The following is a 19,628-nucleotide window of genomic DNA, read 5'->3' on the forward strand; positions in this document are numbered from 1 at the left end:
GCTTCGTTACCAGTCAAACTAAATGGCAGTTTAATTTCTAAATTAATTTTTATGTTCGTTTTCATGTTTAAATTCTACACAAATAAATATATTTATTTTCTGTTTGTTTATTTACTAAATTAATTTTCATGTTCGTTTCCATGTTTAAATTCTACACAAATAAATATATTTATTTTCTGTTTGTTTATTTACTAAATTAATTTTTATGTTCGTTTACATGTTTAAATTGTAAACAAGTAAATATATTTATATTAATTTGCATTTCAGTGTTTTTTATTATAAATGCTTCTTCTTTAATTGAATGTGACTACATTTATGTAGGTAGTTGTGGCCAATTAGCAATGTTTTATTTGCGAATTACGCTCTTAACGTGTAGTACGTACCCCAAAGTTGGTGGTCAGCAAGAGACAGGTATATGGCAGATAGAAAGAGAGGAATAGAGGCAGCGGAATGACGAACCGCAGTCAGTGAATTAAAAGTCGAAATGTTTACAGCCCGCAAGAACACTTTAAACGGATTACAACAGCTGCAGCCGAAAGTGTGCGCAAAGGGGCAAGGATAAAGGATGCCCAACAGGACCAAGGACCAAGGACGAAGGACGAAGTTCAGGGGTCAGCGGGCATTGGAATTGAAGCAACTTTTGCGCTTTTGCCAACGGCTCCACTCTTCTCAGATTTTGCGCGATTTAATGAGCCGCAGCTCAGATTGATGGATGACGAGCAGGAATGTCAAGTGCGTAGTAAAACGTTGAAGGTATTCAATGAGAAGGAGGTGGTAAATGTAGGGATTGTATATAACTATCCTTTTTAACAGACACCCATCAATTTGATAGGTTTTCATTTAAAATAATAATACATTTTCACAATCATGAAGTTATTATAAATATAATATATCTCCAATAGTTTCCTCTAATACTATAACTATATTTAATTTTCAATTGAAGTGGTAGCTAAGCTCTGGCAAAAGAGCAAAGTATCCCAGTCATCAAGTCGACTAATTCACGGAAATTGCTTGATGGATTTGACTGATTGATTGAATAATTTTGGTACATACACACACACACACACTCGCCCATCCATCTGGAGGTATTGTCGTTGTGTGAGTGTTTGTGTGTGTTGGGTGTCTTCATTAAGCATCAAATTATATCCTGGCAATGTGCAAACGTCGCACAAAACGTGCCACAGGCGCAGGAATGTCAGACTCAAATGGATGTGCGTGAGTGCGACATCGCAGTGCCACTACAGTGAGCACTCGAGTGGAAGGCTAGTTTACATACACTGGAAAATCATACCTACAAAAATCATCGATAATCAGCGTTTAACACAGCGAATCAATTCATCAAAACACTTTTGAGTTATATTTATCTACGAAAAATAACATTTATTTATTATAATTGTAAATGGTTCTTCAAGCTTTTCACCTAAAAGGAAATACTGTCTGTGCTAGAACGTATGTGTTTTTGTATATTGGTATGTTGGAGCATCGTTTCCGCCATGGAATGTCCTAGCAACCAGCAGGGATCGGGGGAGAAGACACTCGTCAGATGTCACAATATGTCCACATCGCAGGAGGACAGGTGCAAAACTCCTGCACCAGAAAAAAAATACGTCTTTATGGCTCAAAAGCAAAACTTAAAAATTTGCCATTAGAGTTTCTTAATTTTTTTCCAATTTCTAGTATCTAACTCTCTGTTGTGCACAGTCTGTATAATTAAAATTCTAAGTGTATACTTAGGTATTTACTTTAATTAGTTTCCGTTTGAAGACATTTTGTGGTGATATCAAAAGCAGAGAGCGGTTTCTGTGACTTCTAGTTAACTTTTAATATTTAGCATTTAATATTTAATATTCTGACTAATGAGCGAAAACTATGGATTATTTGTCCCTGTGTATCCTGATTGTCGTGCCCCCCGTTTTTCGCGCAGTGTAGCCTGTCGCACACATCTAGTTTGCGTTTGAGTTTGCGTTTGAGTTTGAGTTTGAGTTTGAGGCATGCCACAGCTGAATGTTGGCACTCGCTGGAATTGTTTTCCGTCAGCCGCTGGCACGTGACTTTCGTCATTCACTTGATGGCATTTCATTTCAGAGTCGTGTTCTCATTTTAAAAGCCCCGCGCAGAACAAGATATATCCTTCGTCCTGCGCCCCACCCGCTTTACTTGCCATGTTCCGATTTGCCGCCCCCCCCCCGCTCGTCTTCGTCCTTTTCCATCTAAGTTTAATGACAGTCCCTGGAGAACTGGGCGATTTACGAGCGCAATCTTTACAGCCAAAAAATGAAAAGTTGAAACTGCAAAAATTACACAGAGCGAGAGAGGGAGAGAGGGAGATAGAGGGAGATAGCAACAGAGGGATGCGGATGGAATACACAAAATGCGGGGTGCATCTTCTTTGGCTCGCCATAATTGAATAATCCAAAATATTTTCAATGCAACTTTTCCGAGCGCAAAGTTTTTGGCCAAACAAAAGGGGAACAAAACGGAAGATAAAGTGCAAGCAACAAAAAATACCGAATAATGCCATAAAGGAGTAGAAGTTGAAAATTGTTCGCAAAAATATGCACACTCACACTTAAACAAAAAAAATATAAAAACAGAAAAATAAAAAAAGAGGGAAAAAGCATTCCCAACTTCCTTGGCAGCGGAAAAGTTTAACCAGAAACTCTGGCAAAGAAAAATCGTTTGCTTGAGGCCATAAAATAATGCAAAAGACGCGGCGAGAGCATTTTCTTTCAAATCTAGCTTTCCTTTCACTTCGCCTGTGTCTCCGAATCTTTCAGAATACATTTCGCCAAATCGCAGGAGTTTTTCAAGTAACTCGATACCCAAATGCCTTGGCTCTTGAAATCGGAATATAGGTGTAAGGAATGAAATAAATAATATTTATTATTAATCAAATCATATATTTGAAATGTATTTTTAAGCCTGTTTTAGTTTATATATTTTATTTTTATTGTCTCGAGCTTGTGGATATCCAATTTCTATATACATAGAAGCATACCCTTTCGCCTTTAATTGCTACACGGTATTTTTGGGAAAACAATCTAACTATTTGCATTTGATGCCGGCGGCTGCTGTGAACGCGGGGGCGTGGCTTAAAATATGAACTAAAGTTTTCCCAACGACAAAATGCAAGACAAAAATGTAAAAAAAAAAAGGAAGACATTTTATAAGGGTTTTCCCCAAAAGCATATATTTTCATAAACCAGTTTACTGGTGGCAAAGAAAGTTCTTCAGAGAAGAACTGCGATTTACGAATCCCCATCTGTTAAAATCCCGCCAAAGAATATGAATCCTTTTATATCCTTTTTTCTCTTTTTTCTCTCTGCTTAACTAGCTGCTTTAACCCGCTTGCTGACCCTGTGCTATTGACAATGATACTGGTCAAAACGAAGCGGTCAAAATGCTCAAAAACATGGCCATCGGTCAAATACACTCACGCACACACACACACACACACACGAGCACAAGTACAATCAACAAATACCCATACCCACACCAATGCCAATGCCCACGCACACATACACATACATACTGATCCGATTCGAGGACGAATAGCAACACAAACAACAAAACTGGGTGAGTGTCAGCGTTGCAGTAGTGTTTGTTTTTGTCATTTGCTCTTTTCATCCAGCTGATGACCGCACAGTGAAAATGACAGGAAAATGTTGCAAAAATTAAATATCCATCAAAATCTTTTTTTTTTTTTTTTTAAGATCCTTTGCCTTTGTACTCATCTGTATATCTCATCAGAAATTTGTCTTTAAAGTTAGTTTATAAATAGTTTAGTCATAAAGTGAGCATTTTACCCACTGTTCCGTTTTTTGCGATTTTTGGCGGCCAGCTGAATTGGTCAATGCTACGCAATGTTGTCCCCCCAAAAGGCCTCTCTTTTCTCATTCACTTTCCTCCGTTTTTCCACCCATTTTTCCCGCTTTTTCCCGCTTTTCTCCCCCACTTACTTTCACCTTGGACAAGTGGCTCAGTTGTCTGCGCTTGGCTTTTCAATGCTTAGTTCGTTCGATTTCCACCACCCACCATCCTCAGCAACGCAATTTTTCATTCCAATTCCCGTTGTAATTTGCATAGACAAAGTGGGTGGAAAATTTTGGGTGGCTATGGGTTTTCTGAGGGGGCGGAGATTAGCAAGTGGGGGGCGGACAAATGGCTAAACACAATTCGATTATTAGCTGCCGACATGTGTAGAACACGAAAGCAAAACAAGGCAGCAGCTCCGAGAAGGCAAAACAATAAGGCTCAAGAACGAAAACAAATGGCAGGAAAGTGGCCAACAATGGCAATTCCACGACAAGGCTAAGACTTTTCAAGAGCAAATTCTAAACTTGAAATGTTAATAAGGTTTGAAAGATAACGCTATTTGCTTATACATATATTTAAAGGGCATCCAGTTTAGTGGTGATTATAGTCAGAAGAAACCTTTCAGTAATGTGTTAGTTATACATATCTTTCAGTTTGCCCAGTTTGCACACATCACAATGGAGTATCATCAATTGCAAGTTAACTCACCTGCAATGGGAAATAATCGGAAAAGGAACCATGAATAAAACATGAGGGGCGAGTGCGAACCGGGTGATGAAATAAGCCAACACAAGGAACAAGAAAGTTAAATTGCAACAGATTGTTATTCCTCAGATTTTCCGCTTCGATGCCCATTTTCCTTTCCTTTTTGTAGCAGGCAGGGAAAATTGCAATTCTTAAGCTACTCTTTTCATATATAAACTGTCTTCATTTGTATTTCACCCCTCGCATCACAAGCAGCTTTTCCGAGAAATCGTAATCACACATTCATCTGCAATATTTGCACACAATTTTGCAATACCCGACACACCTTTTCTCGCAAATGGAAATGGAAATCATTGTCCCAGCGATTGAGGTAGTATGTACATATATCCATCTGCAGTTCGTAAATGGAAATTTAAGTCAATAAAATGCAATCCGGGTTCAAGTTCTCATTCAAATTAATAAGAGCTGTCCTCCGGTTTTTTGTTATCCCACACAACTAAATCCCATTCACTTTGATTGACACTTTTCGAGTGCATTTCGGCATTTAATTCTATGCCAAATGTATGAATTAGAGCTTATTCAAATGGCTTGTCCGCATTTATTTTCAGTGCATTTGCAACTGCATTTTGTTTAGGCGCATCGCCTTTGTCAAGGTCGACCGTTTTCCACGTTCTATCTACGTATCTACTTTCCAGTTGACACGGACTTTTGAGTCGTTAAGGCGTAAAGCAATTGGCACAGGACCCCTCCCCCCCCCCCCTTCCCTTGCGACGCCCCTGCTCCTGCTCCACTGCGCCAAAAAAAGAGGGGGTTTGGGGTTTGGCTTTGGCTTTAGCTTTAGCATTGGCCAACCACGTAATGGCAATTGTACAAGAGAAGGAGCCAAGTGAGCGTAATAAACGCCAAGATTTAGATCACATTCACTGGCGGATAAGTTGGGCGGCTTGGGTGGCTTTAAAATGGGTTTTTCGTTTCGAATGTGCGATTTACGTGGATTTTTTCGAGGAACTGAACTGCTCCCCTCTAGTTGTTTTCCTATGTAATGTGATTGTTCAACAACGCCCCAGTGCCTCTCAATAACGCCGCTGTCTATTTGTGCTTGTATTTGAGCATATCTGTCTGTTAGTCGAACATTATATTGCTATTTTAGGCCACAAATTTATTTTAGCCCATTTGTATTTGAGTATCTTGCTAAAGGAACGAAGTGAAAAATGCGCAAAACGAATGCAGATGTAAGTACCATACATATTTAATACAAGTTATATGTATTTGGGAATTATTTACTGGCGAATTTAATGAAATATTTAACCCAAAAGGGGCAGCCCATTGAAATGGATACTCCAATTTGGGCTTCACACCGTTTAACCCGACAGGTGGAGGTGGGCTTTAACCCTTGACTCACCTTGACGACCTGGTTACGTTTTTCGTAATCAATCAAACCGCTGGATTGGTTGTACTTGACCCCGCCGAAGGGCAAAGGTGGAGCGGTCACGGCTGGGGACCTAGACGAAGACGAGGACGAGGACGAAGACGAGGACGAGGGTGCATCACCAGCGGAAGGAGTTGGGGTTAATTCGCCGGCGGAAGTTGAAGAAGGAGATGGGGACATGGACGTGGAAATGACTTCCGAAGACGCTCTCCATTGAGTATCCCCGACTTTCGGCTTAGTGCCACCAATGACAGCAGACATCTTGGGCAGCTCCTGGTTGGTTAGCTGCTCCTGCTCCTGCTCCTTCTGCATTTGCTCATCCGCCGCGTCATCCCTGCTGGCATTCAACTTGAGATAGACATTCCGCGGATGATTGTTCACATAGTTGAGCTCCTTGATCTGATTCTCATTGTTGCTAACACTATCGCTGGCCACCTTCTCGTTCAATCGAATGATGTTCGACAAATTGATGTTGTTGATCAGCGTTATGCCGGTGATCCCCACCAGCACGATCACAAAGCAAATGCCGCCAATCAGCAGGAGCGGCGTGGTTTTCGACGTTTTCGGGCACATTTTCACTTCTTCTTTTTTTTACACTTTAGTTTTGATTTGAAATTATTGCATCATGTTTCTTGTAAACACACAGCCAACAGTTCCAATCTCAAGACATTGTTTAATGGGCTTGACTACAAAGTAATCATTTGATAAATCTTTACATCTTCTAGTTGCTCCTTTTCTAGTTTCACTCCATTCAAATGCCAATGCTAAGCTTAAATCGCTCCTTTGCGAACCTTTTCTGTTTTGCTAAGGATACCTTTAATTCCCCCTCGTATTTATGTACATCACTTGAAGCAATCGCCCTTCCTGTTCTAAGTACTCAGCCAGCAGAGCAATATAAAAGTTGACGAGGTTTTATTGCATTCCTTTGCGTTATTTTTTGTTTGCAGAAGCAACGCGCAAAAACCAAGAGGACATCCTGACACAAACAAACACACAAAGTATAAGAATTTGTTCGAACAAAAAGCACAACAAATAAAAAATGTTTCTGCAAATGGAGCAGGAGGATGAAACTTTTTTAGGTGAGAACTGGACCCTTGTAATGTCTAAGTGTTCTGCCCTTTTCCTCTGCAACTCGTTTTTCCTACAACTTTTTCCCCCCTCATTGGTTGCCTTTCCATTCGCCATGCATATTATGAATTTGCCAAGTTTTGTTTGAGCCGCACGACTGCACTTCAAATTCAAATAATCAATGAAGAAAATGGGCGAAAGGACATGGATGGTGGTGGAAAATTTGGGCGGAATATGGAGCAAATAGAAGGTCAAATAGAAGAGCAGTGCAGCTAAAAGGAGTTTCACAATACATAAATGCTACAATGATTTCCCAAGTTACGTATACGCCATGTATGCCCAGTGTTCTTCAAATTACGCATACGCACTGCAGTCCCAACCTACAATATGACAGGCCATTACACAAATTAAGATGGAAAAAACCCAATTAAAAGCCGCTGGCGAGCAAAATTATAAAAGCAATCTAGATCATATCAGATCAATCCGATACCAGCGTATTCTGTTGTTTTCATTCATTCGATTTTGTTGCCATTCTATATCTATATATACCCGCTCCCCTCCACCCTCCTCCTTTGGCAACTCAGACGGCGACGATTTAATTGAATTCACATCAATTCAGCGCACCCCATTCAACAAATGCCAATGTATGTGCTATTATATACTATATAGTTTGTACAGCAAATTGGACAAAAGAAAGAGAAACAGTGATAAGAATTGCTATCATCCATGAATATGGGAATTGTACGTTTTTCTAGTTGTATTAGCATATATTTAATATTTTCTTAGAACTTTTCCACATACTTGTAGCTTCTACTGTTTGACTGCTCATAAATCATGGGAATAATGCGGCTCTTGGCATAATGAAAATAGTTCATTAACGATGGGAGAATCTCTGGCTGATGCTCTCACAGAATCTCCCGCATACAGGGCATATACTCATATACTCGTAGACTCTTTTCAATTTCGAGTGTTTATTTTGCTTTTGGCAACTGCAGCTAGTTAGGGGGCAAAATCATTAAAAGATGCGTTTAAATATAGAGTGAAAAGGTGGGCGGGGCGGAGCGGAGTCGGCTCAAGGACATGCTCACTAGGCAGTTGGCAATTAAAAGAAACACGAAATGAAAATAAAACATAAACACAACAAAGTGACACACCAACACGCACACACATGGAGTGCTTTTACCTGCGAGAAAAGGGGGCGGGGTGCTGGTGTTTTGGGTGGTTGGATAGTTGGGTGGTGTGGAAAACCTGAGGCTGCACAAGAAAAACATGAGAAAAAAACGTGTCAAGCGCAACGGCGGCACTTGGGCGAGCGAAGAACGAAGCCGAAGCCTCGGGCCTCTCTAAAACCTCTAACCACCCACCCCGCCCACTGCCACCCACTTGTATTTCAACCCACCCACCACTTTCCACGCATTGCACCTGCCAGATGGGAAAAGGCAGCGACAGAAGAGCGGGGAGGCGGGGGACTCAACGTTTTCATTGCAGATTGCTGGAAAGTTGTGACAAGAGGCTGTCCTCCATTTGGCTTTCTCAATCAATCTAATTCTCCGTGGGCCACACTATCACAATATTTGAAAAAACAAAAGTCTTATGAAATTATGCTCTTCTATTTAAAAATCTAGCAAATTGGCCTAGATATTTGTTGGAATTTTGTGAACATTTGTTTTCTAATAATTACTTTTAATTTGCTTTAGTTGCATTCTGGCTGGCTAGCAATGTTTAACCAATACCAACTCTATTTGTATTTTTCCAGTTGTATTTGTTTTTTAATAACAGCACAAGTCGTAAGTGACTAATTCTGTATTTGATACCATCAATAAATATTGTGCAGTGTACAAACACACGAATACAATTACACGGATTTTTATCAGTTTTTTATGAGTCACATATTTGTATGCGCCCACCAAACTTCTAACAGACTCTACAATTCGCACAACTTCATTTAGCGTTGTGTTTTTTTAGACCCTGAAACCATCTCCATTTCGCACACATCACACAGCTCCTTATCTCACTTCAGATATTTAGCACTTTTGAGGTATTTAATAACCTTCTGACACCTTTGTGCAGCAGTATCCCTGGATTACTTCAGTCTCCTTGCCCAGCAAACACCCCCAGGCTGAACATTAACATCATCATCGCAGCACCCACTTTCATTTCACCCACTTTGGAAGTTTGGAACTGTTGCTTGCGCTTGTGAAAATTTCTATTTATTTTCGGCTATTCGGTTATTCGGCTATAACCAAAACTTAATTGAAACATCAATTGGTTCGTTTGAGAGTCCACTAAATTTCAGGGTTGGCATTTTCGTGACACCATTTATTTATAACGATATCAATTTGTTGCTCCTCTCCGTGTTATGGCCAATAGTTTCTGTTTGTTTTTATTTGTATTTATATTGATATTGTACGATGTCTCGAAGCGTAAGTGTGCATGTCTTCAAATTCATTTCTTCTATTTTTCTGTGTGTGTGTGTGTTTTTTTCGGAATTTTTCGCGCGTGCACGAGTTGGCGGCAGAAGGCGAAAACAGAACGAACCGAATGCGGTGACTGAGGCAACACCAATGGGCCAGAGTCAGGCCAGAAAACAAAAAAAAAAAGAAAAGAACACAGAAGCCGAAAGCCAAGAGCCGAGCCGCAAAACAGCCAGCCAAACACGAGCGAAACGCTTTCGACGGGCCTGGCCATTTAGCCAATTAGCCATTTAGCCATTTAGCCTTTTCCTTTCCCTTTTGGTCAAAAACCAAACAGAACTCCTGAAAAATTGTGCAGAATGGCAGATAGTCTCGGAAACTGGGAAATACAGCATCTTAAAGATTTACTTAGTTTGTAGCTTTTTTGTTTAAATCTCTAAATAGAGATTATATATGCCGTGTGTACATACAAGTTTAGCTTTTTTATTAAAGCTATAAAGTACAGTTTCTAGCTAGGTTCATTTGAAGTGTTCTTATCTGCTTTATTCATATTCTACCATTATTTGTTATAACAAAATAAATTTGTAGACATTTTTTAAAATGATAAATATTTTTTTTTTTATATTTTTTAAATTAATAAATATATATTTTTTTAAAAATATTTTTTAAATTAATAAATATATATATTTTAAAAATATTTCTTAAATCAATAAATATATATATTTTTTTATATATTTTTTAAATTAATAAATATATATATATTTTTTTAAATATTTTTTAAATTAATAAATATATATATATTTTAATACTTTTTGAAATGACAACACTGACGGCGTTAAAGCGAAAAGCAGAGCGACGAAATCGAACGACAAAATCGACGAAGTACACATCCGAAAGCGAAGAGATGCTGAGTGAGCGCGGGAAACGGGACGGCAACAGGCGGAACGGAACGAAATGGAATGAAACGAAACACCCCACACACACACGCACACACACATACGCACACGCATTGCAATGCGCAACAATTTGGCATTGGAGAAAATTCCGAAAAGCTTTTGGAAAAGCTAAAACAAGGAACGGGAAAATGGTAAGTTCAAAGATGAAATTATTTTATTTATGAATAGCTCACACAAAAATACATAGGTGATTTTAAAATTACTTAGCATTCTAGAAATTCAATATTATAATGAGCAACTAATAAATACTCGCATACCAATCAATAATTAGCAATAAATTACAAAGTGTGCGTAAGCGAATCCAATTTTAATTTGAAAAAAAATATGATTGCAATAAAAGTTTAATGGGGCAATTTTATGACAATTAATGGCTAGTGATTAATGGCCGCGCAAAAATGTATAATAATTTCTGATGCTAATTGCGAATTGATGAAAAAAGGAAGCATGTGTATGTCGGTTTCACATGCATTTAAATTAGGCTTAATTTATAACTGAAAACCGAAACCCTACACAAAAGTCAGGGACATAAAAACCCGCGAGGCAAGTGTATAAATAACATAATAATTTTGCAAATTTATAGACGCCTAGCAAAGTTTTTCAACAAAATGTGTTGTAAATTTCATACTTTCAGCAAAGTTGGCGGTAAAAACTCTGCCGGAAAATGTGAGTCATAAAAACGTGTTAAGTATACGCCCTGTATGCAAAAGATTAAGAAAAGAGCGGAAAGCTCTTTTAGGGCAGCTAAATTGCAGAAATTTGTAAAGAAATTGGCAAAGCGGCGACTAATTAGGAAAAGTAACTGGGTTAAAAATTTCCTGGCTTTTATTTCATTCCATTCCGGATCCTGCGTTAATTTCTTTTCCTTGGGTGGCTCTGAAGTGTTTTCCATTATACCCGTTGCTTGGAGGTTTAAAAAGTAGACTAGATTTGTTGAAAAGTATGTGACAGAAGCTCTGCAACTTCATAAAGCCAGAGAGTCAACATTTATATTCACATTTAATATTTTCATCACAACGCGACTGTATTGCCCAATACAGCCTACAGAATAACTGTTTTAAACAGCTTATTATCATTGCTAAAACTGGTAAGAAATTTAAGTTTCAACTTTTGAATACAGTTTGATTGGGAATTTCAATACGAGTTCAACGAGTTATGGCTTCCATATTCAGACAATTATTTTTAAACTTGTGGCCAAAAAACTAAGTATTTTATGACTGAAACTCGAAACAACGACTTGAAAGAATTAGGTGGGCTATTTTAAATCATAACTTGGCTACAAACGATAATGAAGATGAAAGAAGAACAAATTCGATCAGCTTATTACCAATGCAACGATCCTTATATTTTTTTAACAGATTTAGGGAACTTAACTTTTGGGTCACATCAAAAGTTACAACAAATGGTCAAATAATAATGCCAATCGATCGGAAACCTAATACGAGTTCAAAGAGGCACTTCTTTCAACATTTGGACTATTATTCCTAAATATTAATTATTTCTAAATACATATGTATTTTCCCTTATAACCATGTAGTCGAACAATTTTTCAGTTGAGCAGAGTGAGGGCCTCTCACCTTTCACAGCTGTCATCTTCTTGCATGGCTGAAAAATGTGCTCCACTAATTCCCTGTCAACTTGGTTAATGTCCTTGCCACGCCCCCCTTTTCGAATTGTTCGTTTCGCCTACTGCCAACATAAATTAATTCGCCTGCATTCTCCTCTCTGTTCGTTCTTTGTCCTGGCATTTTCATAACAATAACTTATTGGGCCATAAGCCCCACTAAGTAAGTTACTAACTGGGTAAGTAAGTGAGGGAAAGTGCGCGGCAGCATTTTAGCACTCATCGTTGGGAAAACAACAATGGAAATGGAAATTACACAGTGCGAAGGCAAGCAAAGTAAAACAACATAACTGCGGCTGCTGCAAAAGCATTGAAGAGCACAAAAATATAGACAAGAAATATACCAAATATAATACATTACGTTCATTTATTATAAACCTGATTGCTTGGTCAAAACTAAGTACTTGTGAAACTATTCACCCCCTGCTGACTTTATTTGTGCTGCCTTTTTCTCTTTTGTAACTATAACCACAGCACATAACCGAGACCAAGGCATTTTTCTAATTAACTCTTCTTTATTATTTTTGCTGTTTTCTGGTCGCTTCGCATCCTTTTGTTTGCCCAAAGAAATCACGTACAAAAGCAAAGGGCCGACGAGCGGAGGATTGAGATTTGCATTGTTTTTCGTTGCGAGCGTTTGACGCCTTCTACATAAAACACAAAAAAAAAACGTATCATTCAACACTTTTTTTGCCTTCACACTTTCACCGCATTCCCCGCCTTTTTCAAGACCCAGCCTTCTAATCAAAAAAACCAACAAGAAAATAAGGAATACAGGAAAGGATGGGCAAGACAGATGTATCTAAGGAAGGTAACGTTGACAATAATAACAGAGATAAAAAAACCAAAAGAAACAAGCTCAAGAGTGACAAAAACAAAGAGAAGAACAACAAAAGCTGCCATGGGGAATTTGTTTACAGGAGAAAGTAAAGTGTGAAAGTACAGGGAAAACAAAGACGCTTATTGTTATCTATAATAATAAATTGAAGTTTAAATAAAAAGGTAATTTAAAATAAAACAAAAGCGCCATGTTCCTGTAAAATTGTTATTAATTTCCAATAAATGCGGTGAAATATGATGGAAAATTGAGAAAACATTCAACATACCTACAAAATGGGTCACAAATAATAATTTTAATAATTATAAAGTACGCACCAATTTTGATGAATGTGTCAAAAGAATTCGGTTGATTGCAAAACGAAAAAACGTATTAATTCATAAAATAATCATGATGAACAAAGGGCACAAGGACTAAGGTCCTTTAAGCTATCTGCTGCAACTTTAATGGAACACCCTCCACGGATTTAGACTTAATGCACAGAAAAAGACGGCATGAATGATAAAGAAAGAGACGGCAGCAGCAGCAGGGGGCACTCCAGTGGTCGTGGCCCAGGCGCATTAATCCATTTACGAGTAATAACGAAAGTGGACAATGACAATAACCCGCAGAGGACTCCCCAAGTGGGCGTGGTCCTGACTCACTGCATTGCAGCTAAATTAGCTCCCTGGTATTCCTTTCAATAAATAAAATAATTGCCAACACTCTTCTGTGTGTTTATCTTCAAGGCATGTCGACACTTTACACGTCCGGTACTCCTTTTGTGCAATTTTGGAATATTTATTGGTCAACACACGGCATTTTATAAATTTGTATTGCATATTTAGGTGAAAGAGGCTGGCAAAAAATTGACCTTTATTGATATAAACGGCAAAAGGTCACCTGGACAAAAATAAATAGATATGGCAAAGAGCAAAGGCGTTCTCAGCTTTCTGTCAATGCTAATGAATTTCAGTGTATACAGCTATATTTACTAACTTACTTATGTGTGAACAAAAATTGCCATTTCGATGAATGCCATTGAATGGCATTCAACTAAAATGGTGCTCCAAGACAAGGAGTGCTGAAATAGTTATTCTTCAGCACATAAAAAAGCTAAGGCCAAAAAATAGTTCCAACTTTAGAAGGACTTAATATATGGTGCCATTACATACGTAGTAAATGAATGGTGGCTGGTAAAAAAGATATTTCGCATTTTTAGGAAGTCACTGCAGTGCATTTTCCTTTGCCATTTATTTGTATGTGTTTTTTTTTCCCACATTTTCCCCCGCGATAATGTGAGTGTGTGTGTGTGTGTCTGCTGCAGCACATTACACACGCACACTCGTACATTAAATTTATGTGCTCGAGTTGGACGCCAAAAAAAAAAAAAAAGAATACAGAGCACAAAATGAAAAGAAAATGTAAAAAAAAAAAATTAAAGACTCTTTACAACAAAAGGCACTAAACATTATGCCCACTTTGCGGGCCACGCCTCCCAAAGGGGGCGTGGCAAAAAAAGAGGCTGATGGCTGCCGGCTGCCATCAACATGAAAAAATAGCCCATACGACGGCCAAAAGTGAGCGATAAAAAGCAAAGCCAATGTAGAAACCACATTAAGTACAGGATATTAACAAGTACATTAAAAACAATTAAGTAATATAAATGTTAGTGCAAAAAGTGGTAGATTTTAATAAAATTGCTAGAATATGCAATGCTTGGAAAATATATATATATATACATATATAATGTATATACAAAAGAATTGAAATTGCAAGTCAATGAAGTGAAATATTTGTTGCACATTAATAAAACCCAATATGGGATGTATGTATTTACCCCCAATTTGCACGCGTTGTGGATCGAGCAATGAAAATCAATTATTATGCAATAACGCACATTAGGCGAACACGGGGGACATCGGGGGCATTTGGCCTCCACTTTATTAGCCTCATTAAACGCACTCGAAAAGCGCAAAACTCTCACCTACTGCCGATCGGCACACCCCTCCCCCCTCCTCCAATTTCCCCTACACTTTCCACGGGCCGAGGAAAAATTCTGGAAATGAAATGAAATTGTGCTCATGATTGCGATTACGGTGGTTATGACTGCCGACGGGGGTGAAACTTTTGCCACAAGCCTCGTTTAACGCAGTTGCAGCGCCCAGATCTAATTACAGCAGCGAACGTACACTGCGCCAAATCGGGTTCACTTATGAACTTTTCAACTGAATCGACGCGAGTTCTGTTTGTTGTGATTCCTTTGAAAGGCTTCACGTCACTATATTTTGGCTAAATAGCAACTCTAAAACTTAAATATCTCATGCATCTTATAAGAAATAAATTGAAATAAATAAATTGAAACAAATAAATTGAAACAATAAATTGAAACAAATAAATTGAAACAAATAAATTGAAATAAATAAATTGAAATAAATAAATTGAAACAAATAAATTGAAATAAATAAATTGAAACGAATAAATTGAAACAAATAAATTGAATTAAATAAATTGAAATAAATAAATTGAAATAAATAAATTGAAACAAATAAATTGAAATAAATAAATTGAAACGAATAAATTGAAACAAATAAATTGAATTAAATAAATTGAAATAAATAAATTGAAATAAATAAATTGAAATAAATAAATTGAAACAAATAAATTGAAATAAATAAATTGAAACAAATAAATTGAAACAAATAAATTGAAACAAATAAATGGAAATAAATAAATACATTAATAAATAAAATATTCTTTATTAGAAAATCCCCCTTTTTGAAGCATTTTCGTATTGATTCACAGTACTGGCCAAGCAATTAGGAGCCAAGAAGCAAATCATCCGCAAATCAAGGTTGCCACAACGCCGGCAATGTGCTAATTGCTCCATTCCCACTATTTTTACCCGGCGAATTCTTGTTTATTTACGATTTATCTGCTAATTGAAATTGTCGGGGTCAGAATTGTACAATTGTGCAAAAAGTAGGTTACAAGCCAGTAGGAACTTAACCAGAGCGCAGATCTGCTTGAAAACAGCAAAGCTGATTATTCCCGGTAATTATGCGCAAGTTGAATTTAGTTTAAATGCTGGCCAGACAAATCAAAGTTGCTCAGTTTGCACAGATTGGGGCTAAATCATTTAACTTACTTATGGGAGAAAAAGAAAGCTATTATGCGAGTGCGTAATTAACTTATAAATTACATTTTATAACCATTGTATAGATGATTCAGCCTAATGGGTACGTGGAAATTCCATTTAATCACCCTATTTTCCCGCAATGCTCTATAATTTTCCATCATACGGAGCACCTAAATCTCGCGATGGGCAATTTTCCTCTCGAATTCCGGGGCCAAAAAGGCAGTTAACCAATTTTGGCATTAAATCTCGTCATTGAATCCGCTAATCTGCGGCACAGGGCGGTCAAGGGGGTCAGTGGGTTCAAGGGGCGCCTGAAAAGTGGGAGTGGCATCGATTGAATCGCCATTTGCATGCTTGTGTGTGTGTGTATGTGTGTGGGTGTGTGTGTGGGTGTGTGTGTGGGCATGACATTATCGCAAAATGGCCGCCAATAATCATAATTCATGGACATTGTTTGCGAGAATTTCACGAACAGCTGCCTGTCGCCCAGATATTCCCTTCATCATCATCGTCATCATCATCATCATCGTCATCGTCATCACCATCATCATCGTCATCACCATCATCATTATCATCATCATGGTCCTATCATCCCTATTATCATTATCCCCATAACAATCATCATCTTTGGCAGTGAGAATGGCGTGTAGAACCAATTTTTCATCGCTGCACCCGTCGAGCCATAAAACTTTTTACGTATTATTATTATGATTATTATTTTTATTTTTTTTTTCGCTGCTCAGCGTGCTGCTATTTTAATATATATTTTGTATGCCCAGCCATAAATAAAAATATGTTTCTTTCTGCATTCATGTTCTAGTCCTTGATGGTGGATTTAAAAATGGCCAATCCTTTTCCAGTCTGCACCTATTTTATAAATATTAAATTGGCATTCCGCAGTACGAATTCCGCTCAAGTTAAATTTAAATAAATTGAGAAAACTACAGTTTACTAGGTAAAATCTTAGGGTTATTAAAGCACATTCATTTGCCATTCTACATTAGAAATTCAGGATGTTTTCCAGAAATATTTCACGCCCCAGCGAAACCCTGAAATTCCTTTCGCTTCAAGAATAGAATTTCAACTGGGTCGCCTCACTTTCTGTATTTCTTCGCCACTTCCACTTCCATCTCCACCACTACCATCACCGGCTGATGGGTCGTATGCGTAATGTCTTTTATGCTGTCAAAGTCAAAGTTAATTTATGAGACGCCTTCGAGTAAATGGTATGAGAGTGCTTGGCTGCTGCTGCTGCTGGGTTAAATTCAATAACCTTATGAAGTTAACGCGTATTAAATGCGACCAGCCAAAGGCACATTAAAAGAGGGTAAGAATCCCTGCGCCTGGCCGACATGACTCATACGACCCGTAAGCCAATAAGAAAAGGGCAACCTGTTGCCCGTGACATTTCGATTTCATTAAAGTGCTTAGTTGCTTGCTTAGGTTGCTAAACATGAAGTGTTTGTTTGTAATATTTTTCAGAATATTTTGTCCATAACAAATTGAATTTTATTAAATCATGCTGTTGGCGAAGTTGTTTATTCAATAGAAAGCCAAAGCCATTAGTTGAATGAAGTTTGCCTTTTTCAACATCAATGTTAAATGTTCTGGCAGGAATATAAAGTTTTTTTTTTGCTTTGTGCACTCGGTGGGTTTTTTCCTGGGATTATTTTGATGTGCGTATTAAATCCCTGTTTGATATACGGCTGCCATTCACCGGAGAATTCGAATCGTTTAACATTATTTCCATTTTTTCGCGTGCTTGGCTTTGTCTGGTCATTTTTTTTTCAGTTTCCAGTTTGTTTGGCTTTCATTTATTTGCATTTGATATGTGGACAATTTTATCAAAGTTTTCGCCTCGCTGAGCTTCCAACTTTGTCCTTCGCTTTTGTGTCCCTGGCCAGCTTTTTCTCACCTTCATATTTAATTGTTAATATACTCGTATCTTTTAATGGCTGGCAAATGGTGACAACAACAGCACGAATTTAATAATGAATAATGGCTTATCGTAAATGTTTGCCTAATATATATATTTTTCAAATTAAATCTTTCACTAGGTATCGCAGAAAAAATTAACTAAATTAAAAATGCCATTCAGTGGCCTTTTCTATCAGAAACTTGTTTTTGCAATCCATTTAATCAACTGGATCCTGGAAAAGGACCTTCTGTGCCCGTGCTACTTGTGGGGTCCTGCAGTTTATGTAAATCCAGCACTGCGAGCTATGAATTTGATTTACGATGGCCGGTGCTTCCTGTTTCACTTCCAGCACATTTGCATAACAAATAGTTGTGCCAACATTAATGAATAAATATGCGATGTAATTGCATTTGCTGCTGCCTACCGAAGGACCAAACAGACCAAAGGACCAAACGGACTAACGAACGAGCCAAAAAGCCTGTGGCATAACTAATTGAATTGAACTCAACTCAACTGACGACTTGGAATCCTTTTGAAGGAGGCCTTTGAAGGGTTGGATCATCACTTGTCCGCCATTTGGCAGCCCGACAAACCAAAGTGCTACCGCCAGCTTTTGGCCACAGAGATAATGCCGCAAGATTGACGTAATTCAGCTGGGTCATCCACGGAGTTTGACATATTTGATGGGCCACAAACAAAAGCTTCACTCAACCTCCACTCCCTTCATCACCATCACCACCATTACCACCCTCACCTTTTCGAATCCAATCGCCTCGCCAATTTGATTGAGTTCCCCATTTCGGGGGGCTGGCAGTTTGGAGAGCACAAATATTATGATAGGACACACATGTAGGGGCCAGGGCATATTTCTATATGCACATATAACCATAATATCAACAAGCATAAAGTGTATTAATAACACGACCAGCAGTTGACCGCAAAAACCAACCCAGCAAAATACCCTCAAATGGAGCGTAAAGTGAATGAAGTGAAAACACTAGTTTGCCACGAGTTTTCAATGCACCAAATGGAACAAAATACATAAAATAAAATTGGCCATAGCTCCCAGAGCTTCACTCTTATTGAGCATTTTTGAACGCACATTAATGCATTTAAGATACAATTTATTATGCATAAATGGTAAGGGTATTCACAAGTTGCAGCTCACTTCTAGCGCCCATTTTCGTAATGCCAATCTGGTGATTGAGCTGTGAAAACCTCAACTTTGGCCTGCTCACCATAAATGCACATCATCCTGCCACCTCTCCCCCTCCTCGGTGTCCTGCCTTTATCATTGTGTCATCATTCCCATCATCTTTATCGGCCAACTTGTCTTGTAAGCACTTTTGGGCCCGATTCCAACACGAGTCAGCAGGAAAACGTACTCTAGCCTTTTCGGCTTCCCAAATTCCCGGCTCTCTTTGGGCGCCTAAGATTATGCAACATAAACTAAAAATTAAACAGTTTCGACTTGGTTTTGGCTTTGGCTTTTTTATTTCGAGGTGGGATGGCATGGGTTGAATTGCTCGTGAGGATATAACCACAACCACAAAACCAGACGTAAACACTTTTCCAAGAAATAGCAATGTCATCGCCTGAACCCCAAGCCCCCATTCCCCCAACCCCCCCTCATTTATTTGACCTTTTGTTGTGGATGATTATCGGCAAGTTTTTTAGAAAACAGCAGCTGGCAGGTTGAGCGTTGTATGGATGAAAGGCACTCTACTTTGCCAGCGGTCATCACT

General features: G+C 38.3%; 2 protein-coding genes across 11 annotated transcripts in view; one reads left to right on the forward strand and one right to left on the reverse strand.

Annotated features, from left to right (window-relative positions):
- Nucleotides 1-19,628, forward strand: part of LOC120455443 — a 67,741-nt gene that overhangs the window by 19,218 nt on the left and 28,895 nt on the right. For all 5 annotated transcript variants that reach the window (XM_044006539.1, XM_044006541.1, XM_044006540.1 and 2 more), the window contains one exon: nucleotides 10,274-10,519. The gene's annotated coding sequence lies outside the window, so the exon portion shown is untranslated. The remainder of the gene's footprint in view (nucleotides 1-10,273; nucleotides 10,520-19,628) is intronic.
- LOC120455442 (mannosyl-oligosaccharide alpha-1,2-mannosidase IA) overlaps nucleotides 1-19,628 on the reverse strand; it is a 50,562-nt gene that overhangs the window by 4,863 nt on the left and 26,071 nt on the right. Inside the window, exon 1 of one of the 6 annotated variants that reach the window (XM_039641645.2) lies at nucleotides 5,924-6,642. The exons of the other annotated variants lie outside the window; for them this stretch is intronic. Coding sequence (XP_039497579.1) covers nucleotides 5,924-6,523 — 600 coding nt within the window. The 5' untranslated portion in view covers nucleotides 6,524-6,642. Of the gene's footprint in view, nucleotides 1-5,923; nucleotides 6,643-19,628 lie in introns of those variants that run through there. 6 annotated transcript variants of the gene reach the window in all.

Source organism: Drosophila santomea, chromosome X, assembly GCF_016746245.2.
Source record: "Drosophila santomea strain STO CAGO 1482 chromosome X, Prin_Dsan_1.1, whole genome shotgun sequence".
NCBI lineage: Eukaryota > Metazoa > Arthropoda > Insecta > Diptera > Drosophilidae > Drosophila > Drosophila santomea.